The sequence below is a fragment of the Eremomyces bilateralis genome (assembly GCF_010015585.1).
Source record: "Eremomyces bilateralis CBS 781.70 unplaced genomic scaffold P152scaffold_3, whole genome shotgun sequence".
Taxonomy (NCBI): domain Eukaryota; kingdom Fungi; phylum Ascomycota; class Dothideomycetes; order Eremomycetales; family Eremomycetaceae; genus Eremomyces; species Eremomyces bilateralis.
This window is the reverse complement of record NW_022985069.1, coordinates 437,448-463,959: the sequence shown is the minus strand read 5'-3', so window position 1 is coordinate 463,959 and position 26,512 is coordinate 437,448. Positions and strand designations below refer to the sequence as shown.

At 53.4% G+C, this 26,512-nt stretch overlaps 8 protein-coding genes across 8 annotated transcripts; 5 read left to right on the top strand and 3 right to left on the bottom strand.

Annotated features, from left to right (window-relative positions):
• Positions 1–843: 843 nt before the first annotated feature.
• P152DRAFT_390538 (phospholipid-translocating P-type ATPase) lies at positions 844–5,223 on the top strand (the record flags this gene model as incomplete). Its single annotated transcript, XM_033676044.1, has 2 exons — positions 844–4,586; positions 4,647–5,223. 2 exons carry the CDS (start codon positions 844–846, stop codon positions 5,221–5,223), a joined length of 4,320 nt encoding a protein of 1,439 aa, XP_033537094.1.
• A 983-nt stretch (positions 5,224–6,206) lies between these two features.
• Positions 6,207–8,539, top strand: P152DRAFT_186242 (cytochrome P450). The gene is made up of 2 exons (XM_033674218.1): positions 6,207–7,170; positions 7,223–8,539. Exons 1-2 carry the CDS (start codon positions 6,348–6,350, stop codon positions 8,356–8,358), a joined length of 1,959 nt encoding a protein of 652 aa, XP_033537093.1. The 5' UTR covers positions 6,207–6,347; the 3' UTR covers positions 8,359–8,539.
• Positions 8,540–10,852, bottom strand: P152DRAFT_495688 (cytochrome P450 2E1; the record flags this gene model as incomplete). The annotated part of the gene is made up of 5 exons (XM_033682242.1): positions 8,540–9,474; positions 9,530–9,611; positions 9,664–10,365; positions 10,417–10,693; positions 10,781–10,852. The coding sequence occupies 5 exons, from the start codon at positions 10,850–10,852 to the stop codon at positions 8,721–8,723; spliced, it is 1,887 nt and encodes a 628-aa protein (XP_033537092.1). The 3' UTR covers positions 8,540–8,720.
• Positions 10,853–13,210: 2,358 nt separating this feature from the next.
• P152DRAFT_455173 (patatin-domain-containing protein) lies at positions 13,211–16,217 on the top strand. Its single transcript, XM_033678742.1, has one exon. The coding sequence runs from the start codon at positions 13,314–13,316 to the stop codon at positions 16,002–16,004; it is 2,691 nt and encodes an 896-aa protein (XP_033537091.1). The 5' UTR covers positions 13,211–13,313; the 3' UTR covers positions 16,005–16,217.
• Positions 16,170–18,174, bottom strand: P152DRAFT_511608 (general substrate transporter; the record flags this gene model as incomplete). The annotated part of the gene is made up of 4 exons (XM_033682715.1): positions 16,170–17,163; positions 17,258–17,661; positions 17,723–17,936; positions 17,989–18,174. 4 exons carry the CDS (start codon positions 18,172–18,174, stop codon positions 16,288–16,290), a joined length of 1,680 nt encoding a protein of 559 aa, XP_033537090.1. The 3' UTR covers positions 16,170–16,287.
• Positions 18,175–20,996: 2,822 nt separating this feature from the next.
• Positions 20,997–23,338, bottom strand: P152DRAFT_186137 (WD40 repeat-like protein). The gene is made up of 4 exons (XM_033674217.1): positions 22,954–23,338; positions 22,755–22,879; positions 22,172–22,704; positions 20,997–22,117 (listed from the first exon to the last, which is right to left on the bottom strand). The coding sequence occupies exons 1-4, from the start codon at positions 23,244–23,246 to the stop codon at positions 21,203–21,205; spliced, it is 1,866 nt and encodes a 621-aa protein (XP_033537089.1). The 5' UTR covers positions 23,247–23,338; the 3' UTR covers positions 20,997–21,202.
• A 1-nt stretch (position 23,339) lies between these two features.
• P152DRAFT_186131 (uncharacterized protein) lies at positions 23,340–23,928 on the top strand. Its single transcript, XM_033674216.1, has one exon. It carries the CDS (start codon positions 23,432–23,434, stop codon positions 23,885–23,887), a length of 456 nt encoding a protein of 151 aa, XP_033537088.1. The 5' UTR covers positions 23,340–23,431; the 3' UTR covers positions 23,888–23,928.
• Positions 23,929–24,123: 195 nt separating this feature from the next.
• P152DRAFT_479383 (aspartyl aminopeptidase) lies at positions 24,124–26,189 on the top strand. Its single transcript, XM_033681704.1, has 3 exons — positions 24,124–24,386; positions 24,449–24,510; positions 24,569–26,189. Exons 1-3 carry the CDS (start codon positions 24,326–24,328, stop codon positions 25,955–25,957), a joined length of 1,512 nt encoding a protein of 503 aa, XP_033537087.1. The 5' UTR covers positions 24,124–24,325; the 3' UTR covers positions 25,958–26,189.
• The last annotated feature ends 323 nt before the right edge of the window (positions 26,190–26,512 follow it).

The following is a 26,512-nucleotide window of genomic DNA, read 5'->3' as shown; positions in this document are numbered from 1 at the left end:
CATTGCAAATATTTGAAGTATTAGATAGATACACTATGCTAATGCCTTCGTCGCCGGTCTTCTAGATCGCCACCTCCCGGTCCAACAATGGCAGACGACGACCCCCCTCCCCCCGACTCGAATCGCTCAAGCGGCGTCCGCCGCCGTTCCTTGCACCGCCACGACATCGATGCCGGAACAGTCTTATCTCGAACCTCAAGCGAGGACACACATGCCGATTCCCCGCACCCCACGACACCCCGACAAGGACACGAACACGGCAACGGAAATGGAACTGGAACCGATCGCCCCGACCAGCTGCACCCCGTCGCATCCGCCTCCTCCGCTGTAGAACCTACCCCGCGCGTGCGGTTCTCAATGGAGATAGAAACTCCCGGTCCGGAGGTCGCGTCAACAGGCGGACGCGGTGCGAGCGAACCGACCACTCCTAGAAGCCTACGGAGGCCAGAGGTCGACAATCCTGGAGAGCAAACCCCCGGCGCGGGGCTAGGGAGTGAACTCGACGCGCCGGACGACGCGGTGCCGGTGTCGACGATCTTAGAGCAAGGACGGTCACGCAGCGGGGCGAGCGGCGAGGACGCGCCGCGGGAGCGGTCCACGTCGCCGGTGGCGCCGGCAGGGCGGAGTCGTGGGTATTCGTTGCGGAGGACGCTGTTTCAGCGGAACGTGGACACGCACCAGTCGAAGGCGGCGACGGTGATCGAGCTGGTGGAGCCGGCGGGGCCGTCAGCAGGGAACGAGCCGGGGAACGGGGTTAAGAGCAGGAAATCGATCGAGAGCATCGTGCCGGTGTCGTCCACCGGTGCGGGGGTAGGCGGGGATGCGCTGAGTCGGCTACAGGCGATGAAAGCCGAGCACGGGGTGTCGGCGCTGCCAAACTACGCGAACTGGGTGCAGAAGCGGCGGCACGGGCGGAACGAGGTGACGAAGCGGATACGCACGCTGTACCGGCGGGCACGACGGTTCGTGCTGCGCATCCAGGAGATCCCGGCGAGCGCGGACGGGCGGCATGTGGAGCTGGACGCGTTCCGGAAGCGGGCGCGGGTGGACGAGCGGACGGGGCGAGAGTACGTGGGGAACACGATCCGGTCGACGCGGTACACGGCGTGGAACTTCGTGCCGCGGCAGCTGTTCGCGCAGTTTTCGAAGCTGGCGAACTTCTATTTCCTGAGCGTGTCGATCTTACAGATGATTCCCGGGCTGAGCACCACGGGGACGTATACGACCATCGTGCCGCTGCTAGTGTTCGTCATGCTCGCCATGGCGAAGGAGGGGTACGACGATCTGCGGAGGTATCGCTTGGATAAGGGGGAGAACAATCGCGATGCACAGGTGTTGCATGCGTATGAGCCGACGTCCGCGCAGGTGCCGGACGGTCCACCGAAGTCGCCGAGCCATGGCCCGTTGGTGTGGGCGGCGACGAAGTGGCGGGACCTGAAGGTCGGCGATATCGTTCGGCTGGAGCGAGACGACGCGGCCCCGGCCGATCTGGCGCTGCTGCATTCGGACGGACCGAACAACATCGCATACATTGAGACCATGGCGCTGGACGGCGAGACGAACCTGAAAACCAAACAGGCCGCGCCATCGGTCGCGAAATCATGCACGGATTTGGAGGCGATTGCGGCATGTCGCGCCAAATTCGTCGTCGAGGACCCCAACCTCGACCTCTACAACTTCGAGGGCCGCGTCACCGTGGACGACGAGACGGCGCCGTTGACCAATAATGAGATCGTGTACCGTGGCAGCATCCTCCGGAATACCCCTGAAGCCATCGGGATGGTCATCTACTCGGGCGAGGAGTGCAAGATCCGGATGAACGCGAACAAAAACCCGCGTATCAAGGCGCCGCAGCTGCAGGCGATCGTGAACAAGATCGTCATCGTCGTGGTGGTCTTCGTGATCTTGCTCGCCCTCTTTAATACCGTGGCCTATCAGATTTGGAAAAACCGCCACGAGAGCCGGTCATGGTACCTCGAGAACGCGCGCGTCGCATTCTTTCCCATCCTCGCGTCGTTCATCATTATGTTCAACACGCTAATTCCCCTGTCGCTCTACGTCAGCTTGGAGATCATCAAGTTGGCCCAGATGTATTTCTTGAACGATATCGATATGTACGACGAGGTCTCCAACACCCCGTGCGAGCCCCGAACCTCGACGATCAACGAAGAGCTCGGCCAAGTCAGCTACATCTTCTCGGACAAGACTGGCACCCTGACGGACAATTCCATGAAGTTTCGCAAGATATCGGTGGCCGGAACTGCGTGGCTACACGACGTGGACCTCGTCGAGGGGGAGTGCGGGAAGAAGAAGCTGATGCACAAGAAGCGCAAAGGCAAAAGCCTGCGGGCGGAGCAGAAATCACGCTTGTCGGAGAGCGGAAAACGCCTACCCGCCGACAAATCCGGTACCGACGCCATCGTCGACGCCGACGTCCCACCCGAGTCCTCCGCCTGGAAATCCAGCGCTCGACCAGCCAAATCACAACCGGAGCTCCGTACGCGAGAGCTCATTCGATATATTCAACGGCGCCCCAACACCTTATTCGCGCGCAAGGCACGCATGTTCCTCCTCTCCATCGCCCTCTGCCACACCTGTCTCCCCGAGAAACAACCCGACGGCACCGTCGACTTCCAAGCGTCCTCCCCCGATGAGATCGCTCTCATCCGCGCTGCACAGGAGCTCGGCTACCTCGCCATCAACCGCGACGCCTACACCCTCACCCTTACCCACCCTCACCCCGACGGCAGCCCCACCCCCATCACCCAACGCTACGACATCCTCGATATCATCGAGTTCTCCTCCCGCCGCAAGCGCATGTCTGCTGTCGTCCGTTTCCCCGACGGCCGCGTCTGCGTGCTCTGCAAGGGCGCCGACTCGGTTGTCATGCAGCTGCTGAAGAACGCGGCGCTTGCGAACCAGAAGGTCGTGGAGATCGAGGGGCGCGCAAACCGCCGGAAGAGCCTGGAGGCGCAGTTCGCCATCCAGCGGCGGAGCGAGCAGCTCGCGCGCGAGGTGAGCGTTACGCGGCCGAGCTTGAGTCTGAGCTTAGGGCGGCCCAGCGTCGGGGGACTGAGTCGGCCGAGCATGAGTCTCAACGTGGGGCGGCCAAGTTTCGGCGGGCTGAGTCGGCCGAGCATGAGCGGGGGGCGGCTACGGCCGATTCGCGATACGTTGGACGATTGGTTGACGGAGCGGGAAACGGATGTGGATGCGTCGAATTTGGAGAGCCATGCGCCGTATTACTCGCCGCGGCCGTCGGCGCAGTTGGGGCGGCCGTCGATGGTGGGGTCGGAGGCGCGGAGTTCCATGCAATTGGACGAGATGGACGATCTCGTGGAGGAGGCCATGGTCGCGGACGAGGCGGCCGTGTTCGAACGATGTTTCCAGCATATCAATGACTTCGCGACCGAGGGACTGCGGACGCTACTCTACGGGTTCCGGTTCTTGACGGCAGACGAATACAGTACCTGGAAGAAGGTCTACCTCGACGCAACTACCAGTCTCGTGGACCGCCAGAACATGATCGAGCAAGCCGGCGAGCTCATCGAAACCGACCTCGAACTCGCCGGTGCAACCGCCATCGAGGATAAGCTACAAAAGGGCGTCCCCGAGGCAATTGACAAGCTGCGACGTGCGAACATCAAGATGTGGATGTTGACGGGCGACAAACGAGAAACGGCGATCAATATTGGCCATTCATGTCGCCTTATTAAGGACTATTCCATCGTCACGGTTCTCGACCAGGAGGCAGGCGAGGTCGAGCAGCACATTGCGGCGGCGATCCTAGGGATCAACGACGGCAGCGTCGCGCACTCCGTCGTAGTCGTCGACGGGCAAACTCTCGCCACGATCGAGGCCGACGCGCCCATCCGCGCGCTATTCTTCGACCTCGCCATCCTCGCCGACTCGGTCGTCTGTTGCCGCGCCAGCCCGAGCCAGAAAGCCAGCCTGGTCAAAGCGATCCGGAAACGTGTCAAGAAGTCCATCACCCTCGCGATCGGCGACGGCGCGAATGACATCGCCATGATCCAAGAAGCGCACGTCGGAATCGGCATTACCGGAAAAGAAGGCTTGCAGGCGGCACGGACGTCGGATTACTCTATCGCGCAGTTCCGGTTCTTGACCAAGCTGTTGCTCGTCCACGGACGGTGGAACTACGTGCGGACGTGCAAATACACCGTCGGGACATTTTGGAAAGAAATGCTCTTTTACCTCACGCAAGCGCTGTTTCAGCGCTGGGCGGGATACACGGGGACCAGTCTCTACGAGCCGTGGAGCTTGAGCATGTTCAATACGCTGTTCACCTCGCTACCCGTCATTTTCATGGGCATTTTTGAAAAGGATCTGGCGGCCTCGACGCTTCTGGCGGTGCCCGAGTTGTACAATATTGGGCAGCAGAATCGAGGGTTCAACTTCAAGGTCTACTTGTGGTGGACGTTTATGGCGTCGTGCGAGGCGATGGTGGTGTATTTCTGCATGTTGGGGCTATATGGCCAAGCGGTGTTCACGAAGGATCAGGGGCTTTGGGCGCTGGGTGACATGACCTTCACTGCAGTGGTGATTATCATCTCATTGAAGATGCAGTAAGTACCATCTCATCCAACCGTTTCCACGCGGCAAGTCTCGACTAACACCCTCGTCAGGGTCATCGAAATGCATAACAAATCCATCGCCGTCGCTATCAGCCTCTTCCTCTCTATCCTCGCCTGGTTCCTCTGGAATATCATCCTCGCCGCTCTCTACAAGGACAGCAACGACAAGATCTACAACGTCAAAGGCGGCATCTACTCCCGCTTCGGCACCAACCCATCCTGGTGGCTCTCCCTCATCCTCATCATTACCGCCGTCTTCATCTTCGAGATCGCTGTCTCCAGCCTCCTCTCCGCGTACCTCCCCAATGATGTCAACATCTTTCAGCAGCTCGAGCAGGATCTAGGCGTCCGCAAACGGTTCGAGGAGGCAGCGGCGGACGAGCTGCAGCAGGGGTGGGATCGCGGGACGAAGAAGAGCAGCGTGGAGTTGGTCAAGGAGCGGGCGGAGGAAGCGGAGCGGGAGGGTCAGGTGCAGGAGATTCTGCGGCATCGGTTCGGGAGCGGTAGCGAGGGGAGGGAGGATGGACGGTCGAGTAGGAGTGGGGAGGGGAACACCTTGGGCGAAACGATGCGGAAGAGCGTGGAGTGGCAGGAGCGGATGAAGAAGGCGTTTGGGAGCGTACAATAACGCCGCTGGTGAGGAGGACAGATCATTAGCATATTTTCAGCGAGGTTTTGTTTCGTTTGGCTTCTACTTCTGCATGGCCAGCATGGGGGGTATCGGACAGCATTGGCATGTGCGTTGGATGGATAACTCGGAGTGTGGCATGCGTTTCTTGCATGGACTCGGGCGGCCTATGATCACTTGCTCAATACCCCATGCATTCTATCATCTATGCAATTAATGGAAAGGTCTTTGTGAAACTTGAACACCATTGCGCTCATTATCTTTCTCGGGTCAGTGATTGGGGGTGGTGATGAAGGCACAGCATGTCCTACCCAATATCGTATGATTGAGGTGGGGGTCCATATTATTCACGCGTCAGCACCACCACAATTGAGTCAACAAAGTCCAACTTATATTAGTTGATACACATTCCAAATTTATACTACATACATACTTCATACCTGTACCTTGGGTGGGTTGACTTCGCTTCTACCCCACCTACAATGAAGCATATCTCTTGTGGTCAACATGATTTGGACATGTCAACCAGTACTTTCTTAATGTAAGCGACGACATTCCTCCTCGAATCGAGCCGCATGCCGACTTCCCAGCCAACCTCCCTTCCCTGTAACCGTAAGGAAACTAGGTCTGCCTGAGCGACGTTGCTCAGCCGAAGCGGATCATGGATGTACTAGATGACACGGTCAGCTCCAGTAACCGTATATGCAAACCTTCGCCATTGTTCGCTATTGTTCGCTAAGAGAGGTGGGGGGAAGGTCGGATTGTGTTCCCAGGACCCAAACCCAAGACTCGTGGCGTTTGGAAACCTTGCAATTTTCAGGCTCTCCGGTATTCGGTTGTAGTTGAATGAATCAGATCCAAAGCTGTACGGAGTCCTTCAGTCATTACCGCAGTCTACAGGTCCTTAATACCTTAACCCAGTACTTATCGATATCATGGGGGGAGGCGCCACCACCTCTCACTCAATCTGTCCAGCCTTCCGTCTCCTTTGATCTTCTCGACATTTCTTATCCCCGCAGTCATAGTTACCCTATTCCCATTTCCTGTTTGTGTGTCGAAATGTGATAACTATCATTCTACACTTCCTTTCCAATCTAGTCAGTTCCGAAGGTCCAACAATCACAATGAAGCTTGTCGGGCTAGGTATCACGGTCCTTTCTTACGCCGTTTACTGGGTCGTGACTTGGGCGATTTCCTGGCGAAAGTCATGCCAACTCGCCAAAGCGTCTGGATTCCCCTACATAGCCTTGCCCCTTTACCCATACACGCGCTTCTGGATGGCAACCTGTGGACTATGGCTTCCCATCATTCGCAAGCTTCTTCCGACGTCGATGACCGACGACTGGATCGACATGATTTACGATGACTCCCTGTGGCTCGAGGGATTTGCTCCTCATGAGAAACTCAAATCTGACACCTACATCCTCGCGGCGCCGGGGAGATCGATACTTATCACAGCAGACCCGGCCGTCATTACGCAAATCGCGGCGAGGCGATCCCACTTCCCCAAACCGTTAGCACAATACACCGCGTTAGATGTTTTCGGAAAGAACGTCGTCACGACCGAGGCACACGACTGGCGGAGGCATCGGAAACTAACGAGCCCGCCGTTTACGGAGAAGAACAATCGGCTCGTTTGGCAAGAGAGCATATACCAAGCGGCGGCGATGCTAACGTCTTGGGTGGGCAAAGACGGAAAGGGAAATCAGACGATACAGAATGCCCATTCCGATACCATGAAGCAGACGCTACACGTTATTAGCCGAGCGATATTCAACGTCCGATGCCTTTGGCCGGGTGTTAATGACAATGACGAGAAGGCGATTGCAGAAGGAGCCATGAACACGAGCATGGTTCCCGAGGGACACAAGATGAGTTATGTGGATAGCATGAACATATTGCTTCATCGGATTATCCCCATCATTGTGTTCCCAAGCTGGTTCATGAGTTCGTCTTTTAGGATCTGAAATTGCAGGACCTTATGCTGACGGTTACTTAGAATATTCCCCATGGGGTTATCTCCGCGAGACCCAACTTGCGTATACAGAGTGGGGCAAATATTTGGAGTCGATGTATCAGAAGAAGAAAAAGGAGCGAATTGCCTCGGAAAAAGGCGACTGGGGTCTCGATGTCATGGGTGCAATGATCGATGGCTCTGGTCTTATCCCGGGAACACCAAACTACGGCAAAGCGGATGCGGGTCTCAGCGAGTCTGAGATCCTGGGCAACGCCTTTGTCTTCGCCCTTGCTGGCCATGAAACAAGTGCCAACACGCTCTTCCATGTCCTCCTCTTCCTCGCACTTAACCCATGGTGTCAGAAACACCTTCAAGAGGAGCTCGACAACATCTTCCAAGGCCGACCCATTAGTGAATGGGATTATGATAACGATCTGAACCCACTCTTTGGCGGATACGTCGGCGCCGTCATGAACGAGACTCTCCGTCTCATCCCACCAGTGATTGGTATCCCCAAGACCGTACTTGAGGATGTCGGTCAACCGCTCACCCTGAATGGCAAGGTGCACATCCTCCCTCGTAACTTGTACATCGTCCTTTCGGCCACGACGGCGCACCGCAACCCAAAGTACTGGCCAAATGGCCCTCCACGTAACCCAAAACGTCCAGCACATCCGAAGAGCAACGTGGACAACGATATGGAGGAATTCAAGCCAGAAAGATGGATCCTGGATCCGAGCGCAGTTCCCATAAAAGACAATGACGACGCCACGGTGGAATCGGAAGACCTTGGTGTCAACACGAACCCGGACACAGCGAATACGCTCTTCCGTCCCACCAGAGGAGCTTACATCCCCTTCAGCGAAGGATTCCGGAGCTGTCTAGGGCGTCGTTTCGCGCAGGTCGAGATCCTCGCGACAATGGCGGTGATTTTCCAGAAATATTCCGTAGAGCTGGCGGTGGACGAGTGGGCCAGTGACGCAGAGGTGGAGCGTATGCTGGCGGGAGGAGAGCAAGGGCGAAAGGAACTGGGGGATGTATGGTGGAAAGCGAAGGAACATGGGGAAGACCTCATTATTAAGGAGATGAAGACGATATTGACCATCCAGCTGCGGAAGGGGAAGATCCCATTACGATTTGTCAGGAGAGGGGAGGAAAAGTTTGGCTTCATCTCATGAGCGGCGATGTCAAGGGCGGTTCGGCGTATGACTTCGTCCTCGATTTATGCATTAAGAACTGAACCAGGCTAGGTGATTGTAATAGTGTCCTGGTAAAGGATGGGAAAGGGGACATCCCCCGTATCTCAGCATGAGTGGATTGGATAGTCACTCCGTTTTGAGAGGCGCAGAATAAGTCTCTCTCTTTCTTTGGACACGCACATTTGATTCCTTAAAGTCACATCTACCTAGTAAGAATCGATCCAGTCCGCAATCATAATAAAATGCCAGCCAATGTATGAGCAAAAACCCCAGGATATTGCACACTGGATCCTCTCGATCTCCACGGCATTCCGAACAAGGTAGATGTATGAAAACGATGGCTAGACCTTGTTCCAGCCAAGTTCTTGGCCTTTTCCATGGTCCGAACCCCAGTACTCCGCCTCAGGGACGAACTCCCCCATTGACCGCTTCTCCTCAAACAGTTGCCGGATGTATGCCGCGCGTTTCTCACTGCGGATCTTCATGCTGAATTTGAACGGCAGTGGCTTCGCGATGAGGAGGGTCGTGAAAATGAGCGTTGGATCCTCTGCTTGCGCTTTGGCCCTGAGCCTAGCCTCGCGCTTCTTCTGTCGAGTTGCAAGTGCGGCGTCACGGAGTTCCTGCTCTGTTGGATGTGGGAAAGAGCCGGGGACTGAAAGACGCTGGCGAATAGACAAAACGTCTGCGTCTTCGTCATCCGAGGAGTGCGCTGAAAGACCTGTGTTCAGCTCTTCACTAGAGATAGTTGCTTTATTGTTTCCCATGGGGTGGAGCTCCTTGACAGGCTTGATCGTCGCCTGTTCATTCGTTTCGGACTCTGAGCCGGTAAGGTCTTCAGAATCATCCGTGCTGAGCCCTGTATCGGCTTTGGAGATGTCGAAGAGCCAGGCCATGGCAGCGATCCCGGCACACATGTCTGCTTCAGCGACCGTCTGGCCTTGACAGATTCGTCGACCGTAACCAAACTGGGTCATGTTCAGCAGAATGGGATACTGAGTCAGTGGCTCCTTATAGGTTGGATACTCGGGTTTCACCCATCGCAAGGGGTTGAACTCGTTAGGTTCCGGGAAGATGGAAGGGTCTCGGCAAATTGACCTGTAGTGAATTAGCTATACAGCTCTGGTGTCTTTGATTTCGATTGGAGCTTTACCATTCAAGCGGGTGTATAACAGAGCCCTTGGGAATGAAGTGGCCATTGTATTCGTCATCTTCAGCAAGAGCGTGTGGGATACCTAATGCAATTGTCAGCATTTAATTCCAGGGTACGGCACATTTTGACAATACCTGTTGGCACTGGAGGGCGCCACCGAATGGATTCGCGGATACAAGCCCTTAAAAATGGTAGATTCGGCTTGTCAGCGTTGGTTGGCAGACGGTCTCCACAAACGCGATCCAGCTCTTCCTGCAGCATTGGGAGATATTGCGGGTAGTGGCACATGGCAAGAAGGAATGATTGCATCGGAGCGGCGATCGTCAATGCACCGGCAATACCATGCATCCCCACAGCATACGCTCCCTCAAGTTCTCCAGTAAATCCGTGTCGCTTTGGGTCATCGTAGAACAGTTTGGTCCAAGATGGGGCAGCGCGCCTCTCGTCCATCTCTCGGAGAACAGTGCTCTGCATTATTTGAAAGAACTTTCGCTCGGTTTTTGCGCGACGTCGCTCCCAAGCTTTGGCGGGAGAAAGCCAGTCAGGAAGTGCCATAACGAAGGGGAGTTTGTTTCCGAGCGCTCCAGTTGGAGAGACCCCAATGAGTAGTTCGCGAGCTCGTTGCTTAAGCTCGTCTGCCGCTTCGCTATGCCCCCAAGCAAGACGACAGGTCACACGAGAAATGAAGGATTCCAGCGCATGATTATACCGCAACGGATCATCCATAAGCTCTTTACATAGGCGAATTGATTCTAGCTCCGGGTAATGGTGGAAGCTGTGTTTCTCGGAATCGCGCATGATATGACTGGCGAACTTGCGCTGGCGATTCCAACTATCTGCATTTGAACGTGAGCCGATAGATCTTTATCACAAGAACCAGATCTTACCGTTTCGGGTCAGCAGCGGCAGATACTGTGCGCTCGAGCGATTGTCATCGATAAGCGCTGGGATGTGAGGCCGATTGGAATAAATAGCGGACTTCTTTGACAAGAGGTCACGGGCAACCTCGTCTGTCGATATCCAAACATGGTTATTGCCAGCAAGGTTAGTCTGGTATATTGGACCATACTCCTTTCCCCAATCCGCAAATTTGATCCATCCTAACTTCTCTGGAATTTCATGAACAGAGCCGATGATAGGAAGACCTCCAGACCGTGTTAGTCGCTGGTTACATACGTGCTTCGATGAATTTGAAGATCCGCCACAGGTGGCGGCAAAGCTTCGACGGTGATATGGAAGGAATGCACATACCTTTTGGACCGGGAAGTGGTTTGAGACCTGGCGGAATTTGATTTGGGCGAGTTGATCGTTTCCACAGCACATATATGACAAAGAAGAGAGCCACGAGAATCAGGGGTGGAAACACTATGGGCGACTGGACAAGATCAACAGAACGAAGACTTAAACATCGGAAACAAAACATTGGCATCCTGGTTCAGCAGTAGCTGGATTTCTGATTTAAAATCATTCCAAAGATAATACCTTCGAGTCGAGCGTCGCGTAAGTAGGGCATACTTCAGAATTTATGAGCCTCGCTTCAAGTAAAGGGTAGCCCAGGTCTATTTTCCGCACCACCACTTCGTCCGGACGACAGTGGCATCAGATCCTATCAAGGCATACGCTTTAAATCACGCTGCGGCTGATAGCTGGTCTAATGCGCCATCCTGCCACTATATGCGTTGCTTGTCGTTGGAGACACATGGCTCCAACAATCATGCGGTAGATCAGCTTGAAATGACTACCTTGTGCATCCGGGAGGACTGAGGAGACCACAGTGGTGAGAAGCCCAAGGCTCAGCATATTGCCACCCAGTCTCATTATCCGAAGTCCGCGCCGCTACACGGCGCATTTGGTGGCAGCGAGCATTCGGGGCTGAGCGGTAGGTCCCTCGGCATTAGTGGAAAGCAGGAAAATTTTCAAGTCCACATCGGTACGGAAGCGGTTCGAGAAACCACTCGTACCGGTCAAAGTAGGCAGTGGAGATGAATAGAAACATAAACGAGATCTATTCAGTAGGATCTATAACCGGTAGGCTGTCGGCATGCGCCGTTTATCGATCCACGAGAAGCGATGACTATCTGTTGACCTCTTTTGTCAATGGTAGGGCGGTGGTGTAGATCATAGCTTTGACAGGTGTCTGGTTATCGAAACCCTGATCCAATCAGTACTGTACATTCCACAGTTGACACAATTATATCAGGAAACTTGGCCGGCCGCTCTTCCTTGAAAATGAATTTCTAGCCAGAACACAAAATGAGAAGGCCAGCTAGACTAGACAAACGTCGCGGCGACAATTGCAAGAGTACTTGGCGGGCGTTTTGGAATGCAAATTGGGTTACATCTCCATGTGCCAAGGGCGACAACCACAATGGTGAATGGAAGCAACTTCTAATTGACTTTGAGATAAACATATTCATCGGCAAAGGGAGTTTTTCTTGGAGGATCTATGGAACGGAAAAGTGACTCTAACCGATGTTGCATTAAGGAGTCTCAGGGGTCACAGGCGGAGAAACCATTGATCCAGCATATCAGCGCTTTTCGAGGTCAATCATGCATTGAATACTGTACAATCAAGTCGAGTGATCTGCACTGCGGAGAGCCGAAGCAAATGTCCGAAATTCTCGTCCAAGGCTATAGACCGATTGCATTAGTTTGATGCTGGCAGACTGGGACTCGGGCTGCTGGCACATTCATGGGGCCGAAAGATATTGGACGGCACCCCATCGTCGCACGAGGAAACATGAATGGCGAAGAACTTGTTGTTGTCGTGTTACTTTTGGATGAAAACATGGATATAGAACCCAGTAGGAACATTGATAAAACAAGGGAATCGATGATCTTCCTGTCCGAAAAGACGAGGTACTAATAAGTGATCAAGTCTCCAGTTGAAGTTTCAATAAGGTTCAGGTTTCCATCAGGGACACTTGAGCTGAGTGAGACGGAATGCTAATAAACCGCATCAGGCCAGACGAACAGGAGTCTCATTCTCTAATACGAACTTGCTAACCGGGAAAACAAGGAATCCCTGAGTAAAGAGTTCGAAAGATCAATGGTGGCGCAGGCTTCACCCACTCGATAACTGGTGATACTACTCCGTATCCGTATTGAGCAATGAAAAGGGATGAAATCGGGGGCATGGATTTGGAAAAGGCGGGTAGGGTCACGTGTCAGTAGGTATTGATGGGTACGCATCGGGTGCGCACCCGGTATTGATGCCTGTGATGGCTATTTTATTGTATGAATGGTGAAGGCTGTCTGCTGGAAGGTCCAGTCTGTGCTGCGTGCTGCAGCTGCCTCTGGGGGGGACGAAATTGAGTTACCTTTCTTGGCATTCCCCTTAGCACAGTTCCCACGATCTTAACCAGAACGCGGCGGAGAATTCACCAAAACAGACCTCTAGTAGTTGCTTAGTTAGGAAAAGAGTATACTTTTTGGTATTATGCTGTTTTTGAGCGAATTGGGCCTGCCTGTGATGGTTGGGGGAATGCCAAAAGATGTAACTCAATTTCGCCCCCTCCGGATGCTGCTGCATGCCGCACGCTGCACGCTGCATAAATACGGCAACAAGGCAACAAGGCAACAAGGCAACAAAATAGCATTCAGCTACGTCACTCCGCGAGTCACTCTCCAATCTCCATGATTGGATGATGTGGAATGTATTAGAATAACGTCGCATGTGAATGCTGAATGAAATGATGCGTGACCTGCTGATTCCCTATATCCTTGATCCAGCTCCCTAGCCGAGCCTGAAAATGATCGTTTCTCTCACCTGGAGAATACCGATATGAAGAACGACGGAGAATCGGAGAACCGGTCTATGTTCACCAAGGCCGACTTCGATCCATCCGTCCTGCCCGACAATGAGAAGAAGCTCATTGATGATGAAGGACTAACGGAGTTCGCAAAGGCCCTGGTGGCTCCCGAACCGTCGACAGCATACGAGGATCTCCAAGATACCCCAGACTCATCGAAAACACAATATCCTCACTTCATCACCGCCTTAAATGATTGGCGACCCATCCGACAGCGTGTACGAAAACGAAGAAGACCAGACAGGCGTGGGGCCGACGAGACAAGAGAAGGGTTTGTCTATACTTTGCTGAAGTGGCCTCTATTGCTATTCGTCCTTGGGTGGCTGCTTTGGCTCGGCATCGCATACCTAGTCACCCGAGTGTATATCTTTGGGTACGAGAAACTATTCGCGTGGAGAGGCAAACGGGGCCGACTTCGAAACAAGTTGAGGAACACTACAACATATCCGGGGTGGAAGGCTGCTGCACAGCATCTCGATGCACACCTTGGAAACGAAGCGTGGAAGGGCCGGGACCAATACGCATACTATGATCATCGAACCGTCAAAAGAGTACGGGACCATCTGATCGAGTTCCGGCAGAACGCCGAGGCCGATGAAACTCGACCATCCGGGCCTGATCCACGGCCGATCGACGAACTAAAGAGCTTATTAGAGGCCTGTGTTAAGAACAATTTTGCTGGGACGGAGAACCCGAGGCTTTACAGCGAGTCATACTATGGAACGAAAAATCTAGTCCAGTCGTATCTTGATGAACTAGAACGATCATTGACCTTTATAATCAAATCAAACCAGATCGATCCGGACACGAAGCGACACTTCTTCCGTCACCTCCGAGTCAACTTTGGTCGGACCGCCTTGTGCTTATCTGGAGGTGCAAGTTTTGCGTATTATCATTTTGGAGTGGCGAAGGCGTTGGTAGATGCCAACCTGTTCCCGGAAGTCCTAACAGGAACCTCTGGAGGAGCTCTCGTTGCAGCCCTTTTGGCGACTCGGACGGATGACGAGCTCAAAAAGCTCTTGGTACCAGCACTGGCCCACAAAATCACTGCCTGCCATGACGATATTCGAACATGGGTTACTCGCTGGTGGCGGACGGGAGCGCGATTCGATGCTGTGGACTGGGCAGAACGATGTTCATGGTTCACTCGGGGCAGTACAACGTTCAAGGAGGCATTCGAGCGAACTGGCCGAATCCTGAACGTCTCTTGCATTCCCTCAGACCCTCACTCGCCTGCGATCCTAGCAAATTACCTTACAGCCCCCGACTGTGTCATTTGGTCCGCTGTTATTGCGTCCGCAGCCGTCCCTGGAATCCTAAATCCCGTCGTGCTCATGAAGAAAACCCGCGACAAGCACGGCAAAGAGATGTTGACTCCCTATAGCTTTGGCCACAAGTGGAAAGATGGCTCGCTCCGCACCGATATCCCAATCCGCTCTCTCAACCTTCATTTCAACGTCAATTTCACCATCGTCTCCCAAGTCAATCCTCACATCAACCTATTCTTCTTCTCCTCTCGAGGAACGGTCGGACGCCCCGTCACCCATCGTCGTGGACGCGGTTGGCGAGGCGGCTTCCTTGGCAGTGCTCTCGAGCAGTATCTCAAGCTCGACCTCACTAAATGGCTCAAAGTCCTCCGTCACCTCGAACTCCTTCCTCGACCGCTGGGCACGGACTGGTCGGAAATCTGGCTCCAGCTCTTCAGCGGCACCATCACCATATGGCCCAAGAGCGTGCCTTCAGACTTCGTCTACATCCTCAGCGACCCAACGCCCCAGCGACTAGCTCGCATGATCCGCATGGGTATGCTCAGCACCTGGCCGAAACTCCGGTTCATCGAGAACCGCATGAAAATCGAACGGCTCATCGACGAAGGTCGCCGCGCGACCCGTATCGTGGGCTCCCCTAATGATGGCCGTCCGTTAGCTGCCTCTCGCATGCTCTCCGAAGAGGACCTGCAGACGCTCCTCCAGGAAGTCCGCAAGACGAGCAATCTCGCTCCTGCTGCTGTTACTAGTGATAACACTGATGATGAGGATGCGTTCCATTTTGGCGGTGCGCACGCGTCTGGAAGCAGAGCGAGGGGCACTATGAAGTCGGGAGCTTCATCCCCCTTGAACTCTCGTATACCGACTTCTCACCTCCGCAATATCGACGACATCATCGGAAGCGAACCAGAAGACGGCAGGGATGGGCAGACCAACGAGTCCGAAACCGAAACGGAAGAGCCAAGAGGCGGGCAAAAGAGCCCAACGCTCGCCGAACGGCTCTCCTCAATCTTCAACCCGTCTTCCCGTAAGGCAGAAAAGAGGTCCGGGCTATATCGGTCCGGGAACCATCGGGCGCTGAGCATGTTCGAGCTGCGGGGCAACCCGTCCGCACACGAGAACAGTATCCTGGACCACCCCGACGAGCCATCGGACGAAGTCACAGATCATCGGCGGGGGTCCAAGCACTCCGTCCTCAATGAGCTCCGGAACCAGAGTCGGGTGTTCTGGGATGACGATTTCAGCAGCAGTGGAGGAGAAGAGGAGGGCGGGTATAGAAATGTGGCGGAAGTGATCTACGGCACGGACGGTGAGATGGACGCGGAGCACGTTGAGACAGGTATAGGGAACGCTGAGAAGATTGTGAACGGTACCAAGGGGACAAAGGTTGGATAATCTAAGGGCGGAATGCTATTAGTGGGATTCTAGCTTTCCAATACCTTGGATATACACCGTTTTGCCAGCGAAGTCTGGCCATGTAACCCCACCACCTAAACCCCTGAACGATTAGAAGGATACGGTAGAAAAAGGTTAGATAGATTGAAATCAGGATCTTTTCTTGACTACCTAGATATACTTGTTATATTCAAACAATGAATGTGTGGGAAATATCTCTCAACAGCTTCGTCAACGTGCAATTAAACAGAATCCATCAAATTCCTTCAAATCCAGAGCCATCTCACGCAACATTTTCTTTGTTCAAAACCTCCGTGACGCCCTCATCGCCATGCATGATGACTTGCACCTTGCTGATGCTAGTCTTGACCGGCGTTTTGCTCTGGAAGATCTCCGACAACTCCTCCAGGGTGCGGTTCTTGGTCTCCACGAATAGGAAATAAATGACTATGACCTCAAAGGTGTCCCAGAAGATGAACAGGAAGTAGTACTTCCAGCCCGCCCCCGTGAATGCAATTTCCGTCACAAATGTATTGTAGAAGAGCGCAATGTTGACGAAGAAGTTGTACATGCCCATACCCTTGGCTCGCGATTCGTACCGCAGGCACTCGACGGGGTACAGGGCCTGCAGTGGCGTGTACCCTGCCGAAATGACGAAGCCGAAGATAAAGATAAAGGCGATGACCGCATTAGACTGCGAGGATCGTTTCGCAACTAACTCGCCAGCACTGTTCTCATAAAGGTTGGTCGCATTGAGGGAGAGGATGATGACGAAGATGCAGGCCGCAATCCCCGTAGAGACCATCAGCTGCGGTCGACGGCCCCATTTGTCAGTAAAGATAGCCCCGAATACCGAGCCGCCAAAAGAGACCAAGTTCTGCATCCCGTTGTAAAGCAACTGGGTCTCCTTACTGGTCACGCCCGCGCCTTTCAGCATCGTAGGATAGTAGTAGGAAACGGGGCCGTTTCCACTCCATTGGCCGAAGAATGCCATAAGAATAACCAGCATAGACCGATAGCGAGTTTCGCGAGTATTGAACAGTTCGCGATAGTCCCACCAGCGCTTATCTGAACCGGTCTTTGAGATGTCTTCGAGCATCTCCCTATACTCGAGCTGGACGATGGGAGAATTGGGGTCTCCCTCACCGTGGTATTTGGCCTGATTGAATAGTCAGTATTATCCTTCAAACTTCGTTTCAGGGATCAGTTCTGTTAGGGTTGAGGGCTGGATCGGATTAGGGTTCCTAGCTTACCATGACAGCCAACGCCTCCTCGTGACGATCATTGGCAATCAACCACCTGGGGGTCTCTGGAATGAACCACACAAAGCAAAGCACGAGGCCTGAGAAAACCATCTGGAGCCAGATCGGAATGCGCCAGCTGTTGGATCCGGTGATTTTATGGGTTCCATAAGGGACAAAGGTTCCAGGGATACCGCCCATGAACCACAAGCAGTTGTAGATACCGGTCATGACCCCACGGTAGGAGGGATGAGCGATTTCGGAAGCATAAGCCGGGCCGGCAGAGGCACTGATTGCAACGCCAAATCCGAGCAGGAAACGACCGCCCATGAATTGGGCAAGGTTGCGTGCAGTAGCTTGTATACACGTTCCAATGACGATGATGGTTGCACCGATCGCCATGCCAACTCTACGGCCTGCCAAAGGGTGTTAGTTGGGCGTATTTTCTCCAAGGAATTAGGATTCTTGTAAACCGACCTCTAAAATCAGTGGCAGGACCGGCGAAGAATGAACCGACAATGTTGCCGATTGTATAGATGGCATATACGATTCCGGTACCTGGGGTTCCTTTTTCTGGATCGAACCCAAAGTAAAGGCGATACTGGTCATATGCATTGATGGCGCCCATAAGCGATCCATCGTAACCGTTGATACCAGAGTTTAGAGTTGCAACAAAGAGGCAAAAGTAGAGCTTCAGCGACCTTAGTAACATGACCACCATTTTCTAGCATCCGATCAAGTACCTGAAACATGGCCTTGGTCCATGGCGACGGCTTCTGCTTCTCGATGGCATCTGCCAAAGCAACATTGTGCACTGTGACAAACTTTGTGTGGTCATCTCCGCGCGCTGCGGCGGTACCGCCGACCATCTCCTTCTCGGCAGACAGACCTGCGGCGGTACTGCCGATCATCTCCTTCTCAGCAGACATAGTAGCACAATGCTCTGACCTTAGGGCCACGGAATGGAGTTATGATAGACAAAGGTTTCAGAGAACACGGTGACTGAATGGAAGTCTACCGAAATAGGGGACGTCGAGAGACAATAAGACTCAGCACCAGGATCTCGTCCCTTATGAAGACCGGTTGGAGGAACGTCTTGGGACCTGGATGGAAATCCCATGATTATAAGAACAAATGAGAGACACAAATATGGAAAGACCATAATCTCCAGGAAGTATGCAACCCTGGCCCGGACGCATGGCCTAACGCCTAAAGGGTCCGGTATGGATTCGACATCCATGCTCGATGCTTCATCGCTGAAATAGCCGTAAAGCTATCGACATCGATGCAACCTGGCCACAGACTATCACGAGAAGAGGGGCAATGCTGGTATAATCGACCCATAATTTTCCCAGCCCTAGCTTCAACTGCGGGATAGTTCTGGACCCCGGGATGGATGAGGGTTTGCTGAAGCTTGCGATTCGATTGTGATGGTTACTGTCCACGATCCGGGTCAATCATACCCAGTTGGACGGTTGAATATCGTGACGGAGGAGCACTGTGGCTTGTGATAGCTTCAATCTCGTGGAACAAGCAAGCCGTATGATGATCCATACATAATTAGTACTCGCTATTGAGCCGGCCAGGCGAATGTGACACCGGCACAATTTCGGGAACAGGATGATTTTCCGACTAACAGAGTGGTCAAAAAGCTTATATGACTGGCGGAATCGGTAGGAGCAACGGTTGGAACCCCACAGAGCCGCTGGTGCATGCTGTGCATATTGATGGACGCCACTATCAACTGACGGCCTCCTCCATGCTTTGACGTCCTACTGTCGATTTGGCTAATTCAATGCCATGGCTGTCAGGCCACGGCTGGTTCCATTTAGCCGGTATGACTTCCAGAGGTCTATCCAGCTTCTTCAAAGCTGAGGAAGCGGGAGAAGCGGGAGAAACGGGCCGAGGCCTTAGTCTTCCCCAAAGGCATCGTCAGCCGCCTTCATTGCTCAGCGTATGGAAGTAGTCAATCGTAGTGACAGTTAGGCTGGCTGGACTGGGTAGGATCGTCAAACCGGGGGCCGAGGTGAAGGTGGTGTTGCGATCACGTCGCATAACTCATAAGGAGCGATATTAGACGGATAATCTTCAGAATCCTAATCCAACTCTTTGATTCTCGTCCCGCTAGGTCCATAATAACCTTGAAGTCTAGGCATGCTAGTGTCAGCGATGTTTGATGCATATCCGGAACCACAGGGCTGGCCCCGCTGGGGATGATGCGGAACGATGACTGGTGGCATATTTACATGGACTCCGGGGGCTCCCCAAGGTATATCCATTGATGCGACAATTTTCGGCTCCAATAAGACAAGGTGCCTGCCAGCTTTGCCCAAATCGACATGGCGTCGAGAACGGTGAGGAAAAAATTCAAACAGAGACACGGAGATTGAATATAGTTGGTGTTAACTAGGCGTTAGCAGCGGGAGTAGACCGAGCTTCCCCAGTGGCCAGTCTGGCTGTCTGGGATCCCCGGACCAACGTCCTCCGCGCCGAAATTGGACCCTCAATTCAACTTCCATTTCAACTTCACGTTCATGCTTGCATCCTTCCATTGAGCATACTGAACCATCATTGCCCTGGTCCGGATTCCCATGTCCTCTAGTTTCTGGAATTCTCTTACGTTGGATCGGACGGAGATTTTGACGCCACATTTCCGGGGTCTAGCCCGAAGATCTCCCGTCGGCGCGCACCAGCCCGGCAGCCCCTCGATGAACCAGACACCATTTGAATCCATTTCCCTAGACTGGCATCTGATGTCTCGTGTCCTTGCATCAGGATCTTCTGGCTAAATTGAATTCTTAGACACAGGAGCTCAAGTGTGATGGATATCATGGAGCTGCTTCATTTACACCACCTGCCCTGGTTCGCCGTCGTTTCGTTCCAGTACATACTGCGTACGAATTTGAGTCATATAAAACGGTTATATCTCACGCAATACGGAATATCACCCCTAAGTCAGATCTGACTGAACTCTAAACGACGTCAAGCTTCAACGCCTGGTAGCCTTGAGTCCCCTGCTAGCCTCATTCCGTTCCATCGTCCCGTATTCAAACTATTCATCTATGACATGTTCCTAAATCGGGATATCAATTTTGATTTTGAATTTACCCATCAACACGCCTACCTGGCATCTGCCGACGGGGGTTTTCCATTCGAAGTTAGAACGTCCGCATTTTCCAGGTCAATGGGAGATCTGAAAAGCCCTTTCGGGCCGACATGAGTGGTGGTTCGTACTCTGGTTTCCCCTTGTTCTTCCTGTCGTGTCCAGTTCTTGAGATCCAGCGGTGTCATCGTATCTCGCACTCATACTGTTCCATGCCCGATATGGATGTAACCGCGGGACCAGCTCACAAGACGACTGGAAACCCATTCACCGGACGGATGGAACGACAGAATTTGTGCCCTCCGAGCTACTCCTCCAGAATGTCACTGACTAAAAGACGTCGAGCCAAGATGAGCATCTCCATTTCATCCCTATCTACTGAGCGAGCGCCGCGTCTCCCTCACGCGAGCATTCGAAAATGGGATCCCCCGCGGCTGACGTAGATACATGCATCAAGCAAAAAAAACCAGCCCACCGTCACATCATCCATGGCTCTGTCGTTTCCTCGTCCGTTTAGCGTCCACCCCCACATTCCTCCATAATTCATCTATTGACAGACGCCTCAAAACGCCCCGCCCAGCACCGAAAACCGATGTCCTCGCGTCAAACTCGCCGACCATGCTTCGCAACGCCGATGCGGATGCAAATGGTGGGGAGGAAGCCCCCGGGAAACGAGATATAGAGAAAGGTTGCTCAACGAAAAGGCGACCGAAATGCACGGATTCGCCAGAAACAAGCCGCAAACGCCAAATTCCCGCCGTCATGCCGCGTGTCGTTAAGTATGCCAGAGATGTGAAAAACATGAATCTAGAGCCCCATTTTGTTCATCCTCGCGCCTGCGTCGATGTCGTTCGTCATCTGATCGTACCCCATCCTTCAACACCGAGGCCGCTGCCGCCGACGCCGAAACCACTCCGCTCGCGTTTTCGGAAGGCGTTCCAGAACCGCAACGTCTCGTCGCCCGCTCCGGTGACGATGACGCTGCCGTCCGGGCTCATAGCAAGGTACAAGACGCGGTACGTGTGGCCGGTCAAACTGACCACCTGGCTCATACTCGGGTATTTCCACACGATGATCTGGTTTTGGGAATACCCGTGCGTGCTGACGATCTCGTTGCTGTTTCGCGACCATGCCAGGTTACACACTTGGCTACCCGTGTCGTAGCTGTTGATCAGGTTTGCCGGGGGTGGGGCGACGGGTGGAGAGACCGGTGCAGCGGCCCCGAAGTTGAAATCTTCGTGGGCTGTTGCGGTATCAGTCCCGGTGATGGTCGTGCCGATGGACATGGCGGCCGCGGCGGCAGCGTTGCTGGCCCCTTGGGCGCTGATTTGAGTGTTCCAGAACTTGATCGTCCGGTCTGCGGTACCACCGCCTGATGCAAGGAGGCCTCGTTGGTGTGGAGACCATGCGATGGCCTTAACAGCGGCCGAATGCTCCGACCATCGGTAGAGGGGCTCGGTGTGGAGATTTTCCCAGACCATCAGTTTGTTGTCGTTTCCACCGGAGGCGAGCTGGTTGTCCTCGGAATTCCACTTGAGCCCACATACCTCCTGTTTATGGCCCGTGAGTTTTGTAAGGTACTGATCCGGTGAGCGGACATCGCGGTGGAGGATGCTGCGATCCCTGGAACCCGAGGTGAGAATATGCGAGTTCCATGCAAGGGCGCCAACCCGGCCGGTATGACCAGTCATTGTTCGGAGGCGTCGTTGTGAATTGGCATCCCAGATTTGGACAAACCCGCGTGATGTGCCGATTGCAAGGTGTGAGCCCTGCATGTGATGTTAGAATGGCCTCCAAATGGAAAGAGCTTGCTGGCAACATACCCGCTGTATCCAATTTACACTGGTAACTGAGTCATCATTGAGCTCGCACAACTTGGTCACCTTTCCTGATTGACTGTTCCACATGTACACGCAACTGCCAAGACCCACGCCGAGAATGTTCGTATTTCCCCAGTCAACTAAGTTCAGGTAGAAGTCATCAGCAAGATCTGGGGCGTCCAGAACTTTGTACGGTACTTTGCTAACAGCTCGAGGCTGCCGGCGAGGAGTGAGGAGCATTTTCTGTGACGACTGCTTGACAGGGGATAGGCTGTAGATTTCAGAATTGGGGTTTATGTTCGGTCCATGCTTGTGGGGTGTTCTCGAAGGCGTGAACTGGCCGAAGGAATTTCGAGCGGGGGAGAGATAGCTGAAAAGGTTTTTGTGAGGAGTAGAGGGTGTCAGGTTACTTGTCGGGAGTGCCGACGCCTGATTTGGAGGTGTATGTGCTCTGGATGAGCTGTCGTTTTTGGGAATAGAGTTATCGAACATCTCGGCGCGGAGAATGGTGGCATAGGTACGGTTGGCCTCTTCTGCTGTTGACATGTGAGACAATGTATAAACTTCGAACTCTGTGAAGGCGTACTTTTTTGAAAGTGCAGCTCGTGATTTGGCTGCCTGCGCTGCGATCGGGGAGTGGAGGGTGATCCATCGTCGTTCAGTAAGCTGAAGTTCGCTTGGAGATCTTGTCCAGATCGATTAGGAATAAATCTTAAGAATATCAGTATGTGTCTAGTGCGCCAGGAGAGAGCATGATGGTAAGCATGTTCTATGTCATCACTCACCGATCACCGTAGACTCGTTGCCGCTTGCGACTTGGACTTGCGCCTGGTGTGTGGTCTCTTGGGCGAGAGGCATTCTCAAACTGCTCCAATGCCTTACTTAGCGCATTCGGATCTACCGGTTCCGACTCGCGCTTTCGCTCGCTCATCGCCGCGGGGTCGTGATGTCGTTTGGTAGGGAGAGTGGGTGGTGTTTTCGTTTCTGGCGGAGAGAGCAGTTTCGGCGTTTGTAATGTGTCTTTTCCTCCTATTCCTCCGCTTTCAATAATGACTGTATTGTGGTCCGAATGCGGCATGTTCAAGATAAAAGGGTAAAGAGGGCCTGGGGTCGCAGGTGTGCAGACTGATAAAGCGATGCTGCAGGAGTCGTACCAGTCACAAGCGCCTTGGATTTCCGATCCAGAGTGAGTGTGCGCAAGTTCCAGAATCTTCACAAGTGCAAATTGATTCCTTTGGGAACGCTATCAAGAGGTTGGAGTGAATGTTTGCGTGGATGGCGGCCGTGGAGTCAGTTCCCAAGTGTCCAGGGTCCTGGAAATCGGCAGGTCACGCTGCGATGTGCCTCCAATCAAGGTCTTCGGTGGGGGTAGTGCATGGCCAAGTGCAGGATGTAGGATTATTTTTCGTGAAGCGATCGTGCGGGAGGAATTCGTGGTGGCTGTGGGAGGAAGTCGAGGAGGAGATGGTAGAGCGGTTGGTCGGAGGATGTGGTGATGATGTTGTTGTAGGGAAGTCGCAACGGGGATGTGAGCTTCGCAACTTCCGAAGCTTTGCCTTATTTACAACGCCCGGACCCCTGGCAACCTCAAGGGACCAAGACGCGCTTTCCGCTTTCCACTTTCCACGAGGCACAAAAGGGGCGTGTCACACGTCCAGAAAATCAGCAAAAAAGCAGCCCACACACCAAAGAGGGATTAGAAAGGGAGAGAAGGGATAATGCACAACTGAATTGTAAAGAGGAAGAGAAAGGAGTGAGGAGTGCTATTAAGGGATGATAATGATGGGTTGTTGTGATGATTCAGGACGTGTTCTCTCTTGTTTTGAACGACGCACTACGCGAAGCCGCGCAGGGTGAGAACTGGTGAAGTGAAGTGAGTTGGGCACTCGCGCTTGATTGGCCACGAGGCTCCAACGGTTGTACGGCCACACTTGCCCCGTGCTCCCCCGCCCCATCTTCCCTGCACAGCTCCATGTTCCAGCGTCTGATCCGCAAGATATCCCGATCAGACCAACCAAGTGGAACACGACGACGGCACGAGCATACAAGAACAACAGCAACAGCAGCATCTCATTCCATCGGTTCAAGTTGATCGTCAAGTCAACGGAGTCAGGCTCTCAGGCACACTTATTGGATCTCATCTAGTCCTAGTCATCAATGGCATCTCAAGCAAAGCATGCAGAAAGCTTCTTGAACTTCGTCAATGCTTCTCCAACCCGTAAGTCCCTACAAAACAAATACGAGATGCCTCTATGCACCGAGTCCACTAACCAATCGTAGCTTTCCATGCCGTTAAATCAGCACGAGAGCTCCTGGAGAAGGCCGGCTTCAAGCCCATCCAGGTATTTTTCCTATATGGTGTCCAACAGTTCTCGCGGATATTAGCCTTACGTATGATAGGAACGGGATCCTTGGGCTTCGAAGCTGAAGCCAGGGGGCAAATACTACCTCACCCGCAACTCCTCTTCTATAGTCGCCTTCGCCATCGGCAAGAAATGGAAACCGGGCAACCCCGTTGGAATGGTCGGAGCCCACACCGATTCTCCATGCCTGAGAATCAAGCCTGTCTCCACAAAACAAGCGGAAGGCTTTATTCAAGTTGGTGTTGAGACGTACGGTGGAGGTATCTGGCACACATGGTTCGACCGGGACTTAAGTGTCGCGGGAAGGGTGATGGTGAAAGACAACAAGGGTGGCATAGTCCAGAAGCTGGTAAAGATTGATCGACCCATATTGCGGATTCCGACGCTTGCCATACATCTGGACCGACAGGAAACCTTCTCCTTCAACAAGGAGACGCAACTGCTCCCTATCGCAGGGCTCATTGCTGCGGAATTGAATAGAAAGGGCAAATCCAGTGAAGACGAAGCTGCCGAGCAATTGAAGAAAACGTCTGTGTCGGATGCACCGTTTGAGCCGTTGCAGACGGTCACCAACCGACATAACCCACGCATCGTCGAACTCATTGCAGAAGAGGCCGCCGTAGATCCCTCCGCCATCCTCGACTTCGAGCTGGTCCTCTATGACACCCAAAAATCCTGTCTCGGCGGCCTCAACAACGAGCTCATCTTCTCCGCGCGCCTCGACAATCTCGTGATGTCTTACTGCGCAGTCGAAGGCCTCATCACATCGCTCTCGAAACCCGACACCCTCGACTCCGACCCGAGCATCCGCCTTATCGCCCTCTTCGACCACGAGGAAATCGGCAGCCGGACCGCGCAAGGCGCCGACTCTAATCTCCTCCCTGCCGTCCTCCGCCGCCTCTCTGCGCTCCCACACGACGCGTTCGCCGGCTCCAACGATGACAGCGACCGCAGCTATGACAAGGTCGACGATGAGTCCACCACGTTCGAGCAGACACTGGCGACGTCCTTCCTCGTCTCGGCCGACATGGCTCACTCCGTCCACCCCAACTACCCGCAGAAATACGAGTCCTCGCACCGCCCGGAGATGAACAAGGGCCCGGTGATCAAGATCAACGCGAACGCGCGGTATGCGACCAACTCGCCGGGGATCGTCCTCTTGCAAGAAGTCGCGCAGCGGGCCAAGACGCCGTTGCAGCTATTCGTGGTGCGGAATGACAGCTCGTGCGGAAGCACGATCGGGCCGATGCTCAGTGCGAAGATGGGGGCGAGGACCTTGGATTTGGGGAACCCGCAGTTGTCGATGCATAGCATTCGGGAGTGTGGTGGTGCGGATGATGTGGGACATGCTATTCGGTTGTTCGAGGGCTTCTTTGAACATTATGGCGAGTTGGAAGCGAAGGTGCTGGTGGACTCGGTGCTTTGAGATGTTTGGACTCCGGAGATGATCATGATTTGACCAGATGGAGAATATCGCATATAAGATAAGTACATAATTAAGGCATATATACCGATAAGGAGTTGCCGAGATCATACAGTATCTTCAATTCCTTTGTTTGCCCTCAGTGGAGTCCGATACTCGCTTTAGTTTCTCATTTTGTTCGACTGGAGTTACGGTATTTGACCAGCATGTCATGCCCTGTGGGCCTGCGCAGCACCAGCAACCAAAAGCAACAATAATACCAATCAATTCATCAACCGTCTGAGCACGGTTAAAGGCTATTCATAGAAAAGGATAGCTGTTGATGTAAGCCCTCGATTTGCTTTCTTCACCTTAAAAGATACTGCCATCACGCAGTATTCGGCTTGGTTGTCGCCTTCAGAGGCATGTTAGTGTGCCCCACTCCCCAACTTCTGAGGGACGAATGACTGTATCCAAATATGAATTCTCGGGCATTAACAAGTACATAGTTAGGTAGTTAACTTAACGTAATCCACCAGCGAGTCGCCCAAACCACCGAGTCGCCCACCTCATCTCCAT

Bases quoted from the DNA above. Each gene is read 5' to 3' on its own strand.
- P152DRAFT_479383 (XM_033681704.1), top strand. From the start codon at position 24,326: ATGGCATCTCAAGCAAAGCATGCAGAAAGCTTCTTGAACTTCGTCAAT. The intron at 24,387-24,448 runs GTAAGTCCCTAC...AACCAATCGTAG, and splicing joins CGTCAATGCTTCTCCAACCC to CTTTCCATGCCGTTAAATCA. The intron at 24,511-24,568 runs GTATTTTTCCTA...TACGTATGATAG, and splicing joins CCGGCTTCAAGCCCATCCAG to GAACGGGATCCTTGGGCTTC.
- P152DRAFT_455173 (XM_033678742.1), top strand. From the start codon at position 13,314: ATGAAGAACGACGGAGAATCGGAGAACCGGTCTATGTTCACCAAGGCC.
- P152DRAFT_186131 (XM_033674216.1), top strand. From the start codon at position 23,432: ATGTTTGCGTGGATGGCGGCCGTGGAGTCAGTTCCCAAGTGTCCAGGG.
- P152DRAFT_186242 (XM_033674218.1), top strand. From the start codon at position 6,348: ATGAAGCTTGTCGGGCTAGGTATCACGGTCCTTTCTTACGCCGTTTAC. The intron at 7,171-7,222 runs GTTCGTCTTTTA...ACGGTTACTTAG, and splicing joins GTTCCCAAGCTGGTTCATGA to AATATTCCCCATGGGGTTAT.
- P152DRAFT_186137 (XM_033674217.1), bottom strand. From the start codon at position 23,246: ATGCCGCATTCGGACCACAATACAGTCATTATTGAAAGCGGAGGAATA. The intron at 22,705-22,754 runs GTACGCCTTCAC...ACATGTCAACAG, and splicing joins CGAGCTGCACTTTCAAAAAA to CAGAAGAGGCCAACCGTACC. The intron at 22,118-22,171 runs GTATGTTGCCAG...CATCACATGCAG, and splicing joins GTGTAAATTGGATACAGCGG to GGCTCACACCTTGCAATCGG.